The 13917-nt window shown below is 37.1% G+C and overlaps 1 protein-coding gene across 4 annotated transcripts in view; it reads left to right on the top strand.

Moving 5' to 3' along the window:
* The window catches only part of LOC126629842 (uncharacterized), a 62274-nt gene that overhangs the window by 47788 nt on the left and 569 nt on the right, over nt 1–13917 (top strand). For 2 of the 4 annotated variants that reach the window (XM_050299981.1, XM_050299983.1), the window contains exons 5-7: nt 12057–12455; nt 12570–12824; nt 12915–13778. In XM_050299981.1, coding sequence (XP_050155938.1) covers nt 12057–12455; nt 12570–12824; nt 12915–13106 — 846 coding nt within the window. In that variant the 3' untranslated portion in view covers nt 13107–13778. Of the gene's footprint in view, nt 1–9364; nt 9725–10376; nt 11000–11262; nt 11602–11714; nt 11961–12056; nt 12456–12569; nt 12825–12914; nt 13779–13917 lie in introns of those variants that run through there. The other 2 variants (XM_050299980.1, XM_050299982.1) reach the window with 2 other exon arrangements.

Below are 13917 nucleotides of genomic sequence, written 5' to 3'. Positions count from 1 at the left end.
GTGGCAATGGGCATTAGGCACGTACCTGTTGTACCCCAAAACATCTGGTGGATCTATATCAAGCCTCCCTCAAGAAGAAGGATGTCGAGACCAATTTTCTCGACCAAGCTAAACCGATGGATACACCTGATCCAGTGTTCGATTTATCAAGACAATTGAACATAACCTACCTAGATGTTTCAGACTTCATTATTGAAAGAGGGAATAAAGTGTTTGGGTCCGATTAAATCATTTATGTTTGATGTACTCTTGTTATTTGTACTTATGATTTAATGCTTGCATTTTATTCCAGTATGAATAAACTGCTTTTAACTGTAATTTCCATTACTCAGTGAGTATGGATAAAAATTATGGTTGTTCTCAAAACAAGAACAATGGTGGAGATTTTTGTCTTGTAGACAGCTCAACCACGCATACAATAATTCGAGATCGAAACTATTTCTCGAACTTGATACTTGCAAAAGTAAAATTAACAACAATATCAGGGCAATCAGATGTAATTGAAGGCTCAAGAAAATCCCATATCATGTTGCCAAATGGAACAATATTGTTCATACAAAATGCGTTGTACGCTACTCAATCCACTCGAAATTTGTTGAGTTTTAAAGACATACGTCTAAATGGATACCAGATTGAAACGAAAAGTGCAGAAAATGTGGAATATCTATGCATTACTTCCAATGATACCCAGAAGCGTATATTTGAGAAGTTGCATGATTTATCGAGTGGATTATATTATACATACATAAAGACAATTGAGGCATATACTGTCATGAACCAGAAGTTCATTGATTCAAAAGTTTATATGCTTTGGCATGACCGTCTGGGTCATCCAGGATCCACCATGATACGTAGGATCATTACCAACTCTAATGGACATCCATTATTGAGCAAACACATTATTATCTCAAATGATAACCCTTGCAAGGCTTGTTCCCAAGGGAAGTTGGTAATTAGACAATCACAACTAAAGGTTGATGCTCCATCATTTTTGCAAAGAATTCAAGGGGATATTTGTGGGCCTATTCAACCACCTTGTGGACCATTTCGATATTTTATGGTTTTGGTTGATGCATCTACCTAATGGTCACATGTTTGCCTGTTGTCTACTCGAAATGTAGCGTTTGCAAGACTTCTTGCTCATATAATTAAGTTGCGAGCACAATTCCCTAATCATCCCATTAAGTCAATCCGACTTGATAATGCTGGTGAATTTACGTATCAAACCTTTGATGATTACTGCAAGACACTGAGCATTGATGTTGAACACTCTGTTCCTCATGTCCATACTCAAAATGGCTTAGCAGAGGCATTTATCAAAAGGCTTTAATTAATAGCTCGCACTTTACTCATGAAAATAAAATTGCCAGTCTCTGCATGGGGACATGCCATCTTACATGCTGCATCATTGGTTCGGTTAAGACCCATAGCCAACCACCAAAACTCATCAATACAACTTGTGTTTGGGCGTCAGCCAAACATTTCACATTTACGAGTTTTTGGTTGTACTGTTTATGTGCCTATTGCACTGCCACAATGCACTAAAATGGGACCTCAACACAGACTGGGAATTTATGTGGGTTTTGATTCACCATTTATCATTAGATATTTGGAACCCTTAACAGGTGATATGTTTACAGCTCGTTTTGCTGATTGTCACTTTGATGAGACAGTCTTCCCGTCGTTAGAGGGAGAAAATACTGTTCCAGAAGAACGGCAATAGCTGACATGGGTTGTTCCCACCCTATCTCATTTTGATCCACGAAGCACTCAACGTAAAGATGAAGTGAAAATGATTGTTCATCTTCAAAGTATTGCTAATCAAATGTCAGATGCATTTAATGATGCTTCGAAAGTGACAAAGTCACATATACTAACTACAAATGCACCTGTAAGAATTAATGTCCCTGTTGGACAAAATAAAGTGGTAGTAAATAATTCATCTGGTGCATGCCTGAAGCGTGGTAGACCACCAGGTTCAAAAGATTCAACCTCTCAAAAGAGAAAGATGAGGGCACAATTGAATCCAAATGAAATCATTCAGGAAAAGAAAGCGAATGATACATCCACAATTCATGATTCTAAATTTTCTGAAAAAGAAAATGTCCTTGATGAGACACATGTCCCTGAAGAGACAGAAGTACATGAAAGCAAACAAATCTCCATAAATTATGCATGTACTAATGAATTGTGGGATTGAAATGAATCATCGACGATATATTCGCTTTCGCAATAGCCACTGAAATCATATTAAGCGATGACATTGAGCCCCACTCTGTTGATAAATGCAAACAAAGACATGATTGACCTAAGTGGAAAGATGCAATCCAGGCAGAATTAATTTCCTTGGAAAGGCAAAGTGTTTTTGGACCAATAGTCCAAACCCCGCCTGGTGTGAACCCCGTAGGTTACAAATGGGCAAGGAAACGCAACGAGAAAAACGAGATTGCAAGATATAAAGAAAGACTCATTGCACAAGGTTTTTCACAAAGACTTGGAATTGATTATGAAGAGACATACTCTCCTGTAATGGACACAATTACGTTCCGTTACTTAATAAGTTTAGTGGTTTCAAAGAAACTTGACATGCGACTTATGGATGTCATCATTGCGTATCTATATAGAGAATTAGATACTGACATATATATAAAAGTCTCAGAAGGACTTAAGTTGCATGATACGACTAACAAACCACGAGGTATGTTCTCAATCAAATTAAGGCGATCATTATATGGGCTAAAACAATCTGGGCGAATGTGGTATAATCATCTCAGTGAGTATTTGATCAAAGAAGGATATGCCAACAATGTCATCTTCCCTTATGTGTTCATTAAGAAATCAAATATTGGTTTCGCTATAGTGGCAGTATATGTTGATGATATGAACCTAGTTGAAACCCTTGAAGATCTAAATAAAACTGCTGAGTATCTGAAAAGTGAATTTGAAATGAAAGATCTTGGGAAAACAAAATATTGTCTTGGCCTGCAGATCGAGCATTATGCTAATGGAATTTTGGTCCATCAATCAGCTTACATTTAAAAATACTGAAGCGATTTGGCATGGACAAGGCTTATCCACTTAGCACCCCAATGGTCGTTCGATCTTTGGACATTAAGAAAGATCCATTCCATCCAAAAGAAGATGATAAAATGGTCCTTAGTCTAGAAGTACCATATTTGAGTGCAATAGGTGCTTTATTGTATTTAGCACAATGTACTAGACCAGATATAGCTTTTTCAGTAAACTTGTTAGCCAGGTATAGCTCTGCTCCAACAATTCGTCATTGGAAGGGAGTCAAAGATGTTCTACGATACCTTCGTGGAACAACAGACATGGACCAGATCCTTGTTGGATATACAGATGCTGGTTTCCTCTCTGATCCGCACAAAGCCCTCTCACAAACTAGATATGTGTTCACTAATGGAGATACTGCAATTTCATGGCGCTCAACAAAGCAAACATTAGTTGCTACATCTTTCAATCACTTAGAAATCATTGCTTTACATGAAGCAAGTCATGAGTGTTCTTGGTTAGGATCAATGATCCATCACATCTGGAATTCATGTGTCTACCTTCAAAGAAAAACACTCCAACTGTCATTCATGAAGGTAATGCAGCCTGTGTTGCCCAGATGAAGGAAGGATTCATCAAGGGTGATAAGGCTAAGCATATATCTCCAAGGTTTTTAAGTGCACATGAGCTTCAGAATGCTAAAGTTATTGAAGTCAGACAAATCCGTTCCAATGAAAATTTGGCAGACTTGTTCACCAAATCTCTACCAAAGTGCACATTTCAAAAGTTAGTGCAAGGAATTGGATTACGTCGGCTTACAAATTTGAAGAATGCGGAATCAGGGGGAGCATCCATGATACATGCATGTTGTACTCTTTTTCCTTCGATTAGGATTTTTCCCACTGCGTTTTTTGCTATCAGGGTTTTAACGAGGCAACATAAGCATGCTTAACACCATATCAACAATCCGGTAAAGTTGTACTCTTTTTCCTTCGCTATGGTTTTTTCCCACTGGGTTTTTCCAAGCAAGGTTTTAACAAGACAACTGATGTTGATATGTGGGCATCCAAGGGGGAGTGTTGTAAATAGTGGGTATGTATGCCCACATGCATACAGTAAACTTTTCATATGATTAATAGTGAAATTTGTTTGTTTCCAATGTAATTGCTCTATAAATAGAGCATTATGAGTGTTCAACAATAACAATAACAAGAACAACAAGAACAACAAGAAAAGAAAGAAAGCTAGAATATTTTCAGTATCCTCCTATTTCTCTCTTATCTGCAATCATTTTATAATATTTTACTACAGCCTCGCTCATATCTCTAGCAAAGGTTATCTCTCTAACTTTTGCCTATTTATAACATAAAACAGTTATAACATTGAATGTTATGTAGTATTATAGCCATGTCGTTACTTTTGAATTGTGGTGAATGTTTTATCCTATTTTTGTCACTAGAACACTGGTTTCGGGCATTTCAATGTCATGGCTGCTAATGTAGTCGACCAAATGAAGCAATGAATAAATGAATGAGGCAAAGGAGAATCGGAATTTGAGATTTAAATTCGGAAAGGAAAGAATGATCAGAGTTAGGTGTCACATAAAGAACTTAAGGTGGGATTTTTAGGTTTTGGTGTTTAGCCTATCTCAAACTACTTAAGCTACAAACTCTTTACCTGCAATGCTGAGATTTCTAAAATAAAAAAATAGAATGGAAAAACTCTTTGCTAACTGCCAACATAAAAATATTATAGTAATCAAAACCAATATAAAGTCCAGACCATTCCAAAATTATTGTAAAAGTAAATAAATAAACAAACTGTTAGTCTAATAGTATCATCTCCATTTTATTAACTGGTTCAAATTCATCTCTTAGAAAATTCATTATAGAAAATTTGTAGCATTGTAAGTGGTTCGTACTCTCAACTATGAAGAAGTGGGGTTATACTGTAAAATCAAGAGAAAAGATAATCTATACTCTTTTTAACCTTTTACATACTTCTGTTTAATCTTGTTAGTTGTTTGCTTTTGATTAATTCAATCTAACGATCAAAATAAAATAAAATAAAAATGTGGGAGAGACTAAAAAGATTATGTGAAAATTATCTCACTTCTAGTTAACAATATAAATGGTAGTCAAAATTTCTATATGCATATGCATTGCTTTTTTTAGGATATGGGATTCATAGGCTCAATCATGACCTGGTCAAAGAATAAATTTCTTGTGACATGTCACGTACCCATATATTATTGCCGTATGAGTGTAACGAATCATCTAAATCATACACATGCTAAAAAATTCTACGATCCATCATCCGGACGACTATTGACTCTTTGGTCCCACACCCCTCCACCTTGGTCGTTATCCGGGTTCGGACAGTCAGAACTACATTCTTGTCACTCTACTCTAAACAATGATTTATTGTGACTTGTGAGCAAAGCTTCCCATGTATCAGACTCTAGAATGTTCTTGACTTCTCTCGATTGTATGTTTCCCTCCCAAAAATATTGGAGAAAGTTACTAAAGCTCAACCTTTCAAGCGGGGCTGATAAGATTCCCACGACGGGACAAAATGGATTATAAACTTAACTAACGCGTTAAAGTAAAAGAAATGATCGAAAGTGGGTGTAGTCCACACTAAAAGCCATCTCACCATCACCATCAAGAAAACTTGGTTTGGCTGGCAGCTCAAGAGTTAGGACTTTGAGTCTTTGGAACTAGGGAGAAAGAGGAGGGAGAAACAAGCCCTAACTAGAGATTCTTTGAGAATAAATCATTCAGCTACAAATATAGGTTGAGAACCATAGAGAGAGGATTCTGATAGGATTAAAAGCACACCACAAAGTAGCACACAAATGTTCTATTGATTTTCCTTATTAACACTAAGATTTGTCAATTGTAGCATATGAAAATAAGGGTCTTTCCCGCAGAAGATTGTTTTATCTAACTACCTAAAATGTCACAAAAACTGGGTTGCTATCCCTACTGACCAGCCACCGAAAAATAATTATTAGACTGACTTATACTTATCTAAAGTCTACGAAATTTTATATGCAGATACTAGACACACAAAGCTACACTCACACAAATTTTTGGGATTTTTTGAGTTGATTTGCTATTTAAATTAAATCGAACAAAAACAGGATAGAAACAAATTTTAAGTAGTTCACAAATTAATAAAAACAAGTTAGGGGTATTGCTATCCACCACCAACTAATCATCCAAACATGTTATGTTTCATTCAAATTTCTTTTATTTCCAGATGAAGATGCTCAAGTTGGCTCAATGTTAGAACTCAACCTATTACTCTTTCTTACGTAGTATGTTAAGAGAATGGCGTTTTCAACTTAACTTAGTCCCTAGCATGCAATCTAGAATGGCGTGTTCATAGATTTAACAAGTAGAAATCATTAAGAAGGAAAAGAGTTTGAGTCATCACAAGGCATCGTAAGTACTGGCGTTGTCTTACTTATCCTAGAAATTGGTTCACATGTTAATCGCAATTAACAAGTACTACTTTAGAACATATGTAAGTCCTCATTCGACAAGGGCATGCACACACATATTCATAGCATTAGAATCCTAAATATGCTTACTACGTATGCATCCATAGAAAACAAATAAAGAATTCATCAATGAGACAAGTAGTGAACCAAGTTTCATCCATTCATAAAAGTAATTCAACGAAATGTCATAACAAAATTGCAATCATATTCGGGGCTTCAAAACAGCCCCTAACTTCTAAAAAATTAGTTACACATAGTTCTCAAAATAAACCAAAAGAAAGACATGAGTTTGAGAAGATAAAACCGAGAGAAGAGAATGCCAAGATTTCCTCCTTCCTTTCCTTCCTTTCTCAACGCAGCAGCCTTGCCTTTTTTCCTTCCTTTCCTTCCTTTTTTTCTATTTTTTTTTTCCTCTAAAGAACTCTCTTTTGCTGCTGCAACCTTCAGCCTTTATGCCCATGCTTGCTGCCCCATTTCTGCTCCATAACTCACCCCACTAATAGCCATTTAGTGATGACAATAAGTGAGAGGAAATGGTAAAACAATTGTAACTTTTTGGGCAACCTTTATGCCAATTACTCCCACTTAATCCTCATCTTTACTTCCATTTCATCTGATATTTGAAGAGGTGTCAGCTGGCTTGTTCTTGGCTGCATCAGTTTTGGCTGCTAGTTTTATTGGATTTATTGCCTTCAATGCAGTTACAAACTGCTCAGCGTCTTGGAAACCTTTCAGTGTTAAAACGGCCATAACTTCTTCTAGAAAAATGATATTAACAATCCGCGAAATGCTCCAGAAAATAGACATCCGTAGCTTTCCAAGCATATAAGGCTCATTCTCTAATTCATTCTGAGATGTTCGCAACTTGCTTCCAAAGTCAGCTGACCTGCACAGGCAGTTTTGACGAATTTGTTACTTAATATCCCACTTGTGCTATTTTTCTTTTATTTTCTTGACAAATCCTACAAAACACAAAAACAAAGTAAATAACTCAAAAATATAAGGAACTAACTAAGAAAAGACAAGTGAATTTGATGTAAAATATATATAAATATGAGCTTATCAGATTCCCTAATCCCCCAGCTTCACGCAAAGAACCAAAAGAAACCCAAAACGGCACCATGCAAATAGAGTATTTTCCATAACTTCCCTCTGAGTATTTCAGCCATCGTAAGCCTTGCTGCCACCCTAGGAAGCCCATATTATCCAACAGGAAACACCATACAATCACCCAAGCTCTCTCTCTTTCATGCAAAACTGATAAACTTCTAGCTTCCACACCATGCCCCACTTGAGCAAGCCATTATTTGCTTATTTATATTATCTTCGAATCATTGATCCAACCGGGATATTTCCTAAGACATGCTAATTCTTTCGAGATATTTCGGAACATGGTACAAAACCGAACCAAGGGAGACAAGAGGATATTCTCAAAGCCTAAGTCCACCTAAACCTAAAAGTCTCCAACACTAACTGCTAGTATAAAAATATTATAGTAATCAAACGCATTGTTGTCAAAATAAATATATAAATAAACAAACTATCAGTCTAATAGTATTCATTTCTATTTTACTAGGCTGCTTCAAATTCATCACCTAGAAAATTCATTACAGAAAAATTGTAGCATTGTAACTAATTCGTATTCTCAACTATGAAGAAGTGAGGTTATACTGTCAAATCAAGAGAAATGATAATATACAATCTTTTTAACCTCTTACATATTTATGTTAAGTCTTGTAAGTTATTTGCTTTTAGTTTATTTAATCTGACGGCTAAAAATAAAAGAAATTATGAGAGTGACTAAAAGTAGTATGAAAAAATTATCTCACTTCTAATTAATAATATAAATAGCAGTCAAAATTTCTATATGCATATGCATTGTCTCTGTTTTTTTTTAGAAAAACTAATGAAAATGGTTTGAAAACTTTGAGTTTTAACAATAAGGACAAAATAAAGGGTAAAGTGAATAGTACAATGAATGACTTTTTAGTGTAAAAATGTGGTTTTTCGTTAAAGTGAACAGTACCGGGAGCTTTTCATTGAAGTTCCTTTTTTTTTTTTTTTTTTGATATGGGATTCATAGGCTTAATAATAATATTTTTGATCTGATCAAAGAATACATTTCATGCAACATGTCACGTAATCAAATATATGGTACCGCATGAGTATAACGAATCATCTAAATTATACACATCTGTTAAGAAATTCGGCGATCCCTCGTACGGACGAATACTGACTCTTTGGTCCCACACCCCTTCACTTTGGTCGTTATCCGGTTCTGATAGTTAGAACTACACTCTTGTCACTCCACTCTAAACAATTATTTCTTGTGACTTGTGAGCAAAGGTCCCATGTTTTAGAGTCTAGAAAGTTCTCGACTTCTCCCGTATGTTTACCTCCAAAAAATGTTGGACAAGGTTAATAAAGCTCAACCTTTTGAGAGGGGCTGATAAGAATCATAAGATTCCCATCATTGGACAAAATTATAAACTTAAATAACGTGTTAAAGTAACGAATAAATTTAGAATGATCAAAATTTTAAACTAAATTTATAAATAAAATGATATGTCACCAACAACTAATAAGTATGTTTATTAATTTTTAAGTAATAATTCAATTATTAACAGCTACATATAATTGAGTTTACAAATTTAATTTTCCCAACGTTATTCGTAAATTAAAAAACACGATTATAGTGGATGGGGTCCATACTCAAAGCCATTTCCATCACCAACAAGAAAACTTGATTTGGCTGGCAGCTCAAGAATCGGGACTTGGATTCTTTGGAAGTCAAGGAGCACAGTGGCACTGACTTTACCTTTATATACAACTTCACTTTACTCTCCACTTCTTCTGCTTTGTTTTCTGAAGACAAAAACATCTGGTTTTCTTCTTTACAATTTTATAAAACATTTCTTCACCAAAAAAAAATAAAAATTATAAAACATTTGAAGGAGGAGGAGGAGGGATGGAAAACAGCAGCACCACCACCAGAACAACAACCGCACAATCGGTGCCGGACATGGTGGCTGCGATCAGATTCCATCCCACTGAAAAGGAAATGGCAGACTTCTTGAGGAAGAAGATGAAAAGTCACAAATCCCAAGCCTGCCACTTCCTCCCTGTCATCGATGTCTGCAAGTTCGAGCCTTGGGATTTACCTGGTAACCCATTATTCTATCTCACATTTTCTTTAAAACCCAGGTATATATTATTTTTCACGGTATGATTTTTGTGCATGCGTAGTATTGTTTTATTTGTTCAAGACTAGGTCCTCGTTTGGCGTCTAGGATTAGATTGGATGGAGGAGTTACAAGGTTGAATGAAGATATAGATGTTAGTTTCCGATATTTTGTGCCCAATTGAAGGTAGAAGATCAATTAGTCATGGGGGAAACTTGTCCCTTCCAATCCTTCCATGGTAGGATTAGGAGGGATAAGTTGGCTTGATGAATAATCCATCTTCTACCTTCAACTTGGAAGTTGCATTCTTTTCTTCCTTCAACGTACATCGAGGGATCGTTCAGTGTGAAGGATTGGATTGTGTTGGATATCTCATCACATTCAAGGTATGTCTGATGGTATTAGGTGCGATTGGACATGAAGGAAACTTATTCCTTCAAATCCTGCCAATTTTGTAGTGATTGGAAGAAATAAGTTTCCTTATGAGTAATCCATCTTCTACCTTCAAAGTGGACAAATTTTTTTCATTTATCCCATCAACATAGCTTAAAGATTGTGAGTTATCCAATTCAATCAAATCCTAGGCACCGAATGGACCCTGAATCTAATGAGTTATTGAATCCAATATAATCTTTAGTCGTTATAAATTTTCATTATCTTGCTTTGTGTTGCAGAACGCATGTTCCCTGATTCTGTTTTTCAAGCTAAGGCGTGGTACTCCTTCAGCTGGTGTGATTACAAATACATAAATAGTCTTCGCTGCAACAGAGTCACAGAGCATGGCTTCTGGAAGATCACAGGCAAGCCGCGGGATATCAGCTTGAAATACTTCACTTGCAAAAAGAGGACATTAACCTTCCAAATCAAGACCTTCCAAGAAGGTGGTGCGTCTAAATCCGTTAGGACTGGCTGGATCATACACGAGTACTATTGCACTAAACCTAAGCAGGGTTCTAGTCCCCGTCAGGAGAGGGATCTGAAGAGGGACTATGTTATCTGCCTCCTGAAGTGTAAGCCAGTTGATTCTAAGTCTGATAAAAAGAAGCCTGAGGGTACATCAGTCTGTGATGATTTAGCTGATCCTGGTAATAGTGGCTACATTGCCTCTAGTCCTGGAGATGATCACACTGCTTCTGCTGCTGCAATGAATCATATGACTCCAGATACAGAAGAAGTTTTGGCATATAAAGAGCTAGAAGATGATCTACTTGGCAGTGGAAACCATGATCATGGTGAACCTGGTGGCGGTGTCTCATCTGATTCTATTGATCAAGCTCTACGTGACATGATTCATGAGGTTTGGTTTTATGTCCCCGTATCTTTATTGTTTTTTGTTTTAATAAGCATGGAATCAATGGGAGGTTTCTGGATGTGTTGATCCTCTCTCCTTCATGACTAAGAGTAGTACCTTGTACCTTTGACGGGCATGAGTTAATCTTTCATGAAGAAAAAAAGAACTTTTTCGAACATTTTCTGATGTAAAATGTTAATATGTGGCACAAGAAGTGTATCAAAACTTAACACTTGCTTGTTTTGTGATTCTTAATCTGGCACTGGCAGTCTTTTGCTCCGCTAGGAGGATTTCTGGATTTACTCTTTCCTCCTCCTGAGCCACCTCAGCCACCTCAGCCGCATCAGCCACCTCAGCTTGGAAATGCTCCTGATATCTATGGTCATGAATTAGTTGATCCTGGTTCTGGTACTGGTGGCTGCATCCCCTATAATTTTGATAACCAAGCTGCTGCAATGAATCATATGGTTCCCAACACAGAAGAAATTCTGGCAGACAAACAGCCAGAACGTGCTGTGCTTGGCAGTAGCAATCATGATGATGGTGAACCTGGTATCGGCATTTCATCTGATTTTATTTATCAAGCTGTAGATGATATGACTCTGGAGGTAAGGATGAATACTCGTTTTTAAACATTCTGATGTGAATTTTGGCAATACGAATTGCAAGAAGTATATCAAAATTTACACTTTGCTTTGTTTGGTGAATCTTAATATGGCAGTTTTATGATCAGCTAGAAAAAGATTTGGATTCACCCTTATCTCCTCCCGGGCCACCTCAGCCACACCAGCTAAGAAATTTTCCGGACGTCCATTGTGGCGAATTCAGTAACTGGCCATCTACCATTGGGGATAATGATTCTTATGATATAATTAAGAATAACATTGCAACCAATTATGATAACGAACCAGTTATCAACATCGCTTATAATTCTCAAAATCTTGCTCCAAATGAAAGGATTTCCGAGGTGAGAATGAACTTTTTATTATACGAACTTAATATGGTGCACCATAAATACATAAAACTTAACGGTTTGATCAGCTGGTCGTGATTCTTCATCCAGGCTTATTCTCAGCCAGAAGAAAATCGGGGATCACCCTTTCAACGGTTTGATCAGCTACAGAATTACACATTGCAGTCATGTGCTCCTGCAGTTGAATATCTGAATTCACTCTTTCCTCGTCCCCAGTCACCTCAGCCACATCAGCCACCTCAGCTTGGAAATGCCCCTGATGTCTGTAGTGATGAATCAATTGATCCTGGTACTGGTGGTTGCATGACCTATAATACTGATAACCAAGCTGCTGCAATGAATCATGTGATTTCCGACACAGAGGAAATTCTGACATACAAACAGCTAGAACTTGCTGTGCTTGGCAATGGTAATCATGGTGATGGTGAACCTAGTAGCGGTATTTCATCTTATTTTATTGATCAAGCTCTAAACGATATGATTCTGGAGGTGAGGATGAATACGCATTTTAAAGATTTCTGATGTGAACTTGGTAATACGAAACACAAGAAGTTACTCAGAATTTAACCTTGGCTTTGTTTTGTCCATCTTTAAATATGGCAGTTTCCTGCTGGGCTACAAAAAGATTTGGATTCACCCTTTCCTCCTCCCGAGCCACCTCAAACACATCAGCCACACCAGCTGGGAGATGTTCCAGATGCCCATATCGGCGAATTCAGTAACTGTCCATCTCCAATTGGGGATAATGGTTTTTATCTTACAAATAAGAACAACATTGCAACCAATTATGACAACGAACAAGTTATCAACATCACTCATAATTCTCCAAATTGTGCTACAAATGAAAGGATTTCCGAGGTTAGACTGAATTTTTATTACATGAACTGAATATGGTGCACCAGAAGTGCATCAAAACTTAACACTTGCTTGTCATGATTTTTCATCCAGGCTTATTCTCAGCCAGAAGAAAATCGGGGATCACCCTTCCAACTGTTTCATCAGCTACATAATTACCCATTGCCGTCACCAATATTGTTCTCAGAACTGGGAGAGCTTCTGCTTGCCAATACCTGTATTGGACACAACGAGTCGCAATCTTTCAATATGGAGCCTGCGACTCTTTTCCCGCAAAGTTCTTGAATAACAGAGGCATCGTACACTCTTTCCAATGGCTCCAACCTATGAGAGTCATTGGGATGGGTGTATGATGGGGATAGTGGAGTAAACCAGTGATACTAATGCTGAGTTACTCCACGGACGTGCAAAAGATTATTCTGCGTTAGCTATTGTAGAAACAGTCCAATATCGATAATGAACAACGATACCCTTATCTGTAGGAGAATATTAAGAGGGCCTTGTAAGAATGTGTCTTAAACTCGCATTATTACATCGTGATATTCTCCTACAAATAATTCAAAGACACCTTCAATTGTCTACATTTCTGAAACCAAGATATGTAGTCTTTGACACGCAGTATTGGTTTTGGACAATTATGTCCGAAATCATTGTTGTGTGCCACAGAATCTCCAAGTCCTGTACACTTCAACCTTGTTAGGTGAAATTTTGTTGGTACAAAGGAACACCTGAAAATGCAAATGGTTGAACTGCTATCTGGATTCTCCGAACCCAACGAGTCCAGATAAGGTAATAATGTCTTTTCTCAGAAGCATTATTTGAAGACGGTACTTCTTCTATCAACACAACTATAGATATTCCTCAGACAACTGCAATATCCACCAACATCCATTCCTGTTCACCCCCGTGGAGATGCTCCAAGACGGATCCGAATGCAGAGCAGTTTCAAGAAACAAGGTGAGAAAATCAAGCTGAAAACATGGAAGTGAATACTTTCTGGCTTTGCACCGTGATTAAATGAATGCTCTTATGCTTAACCTTCGACTCCGAGAAGCTATTTTCTACTTTCACTGATGTACTTAATTTGATTTCTGTT

The sequence above is a fragment of the Malus sylvestris genome, chromosome 7 (genome assembly GCF_916048215.2).
Source record: "Malus sylvestris chromosome 7, drMalSylv7.2, whole genome shotgun sequence".
Taxonomy (NCBI): domain Eukaryota; kingdom Viridiplantae; phylum Streptophyta; class Magnoliopsida; order Rosales; family Rosaceae; genus Malus; species Malus sylvestris.
This window is presented reverse-complemented; position numbering and strand designations above follow the sequence as displayed.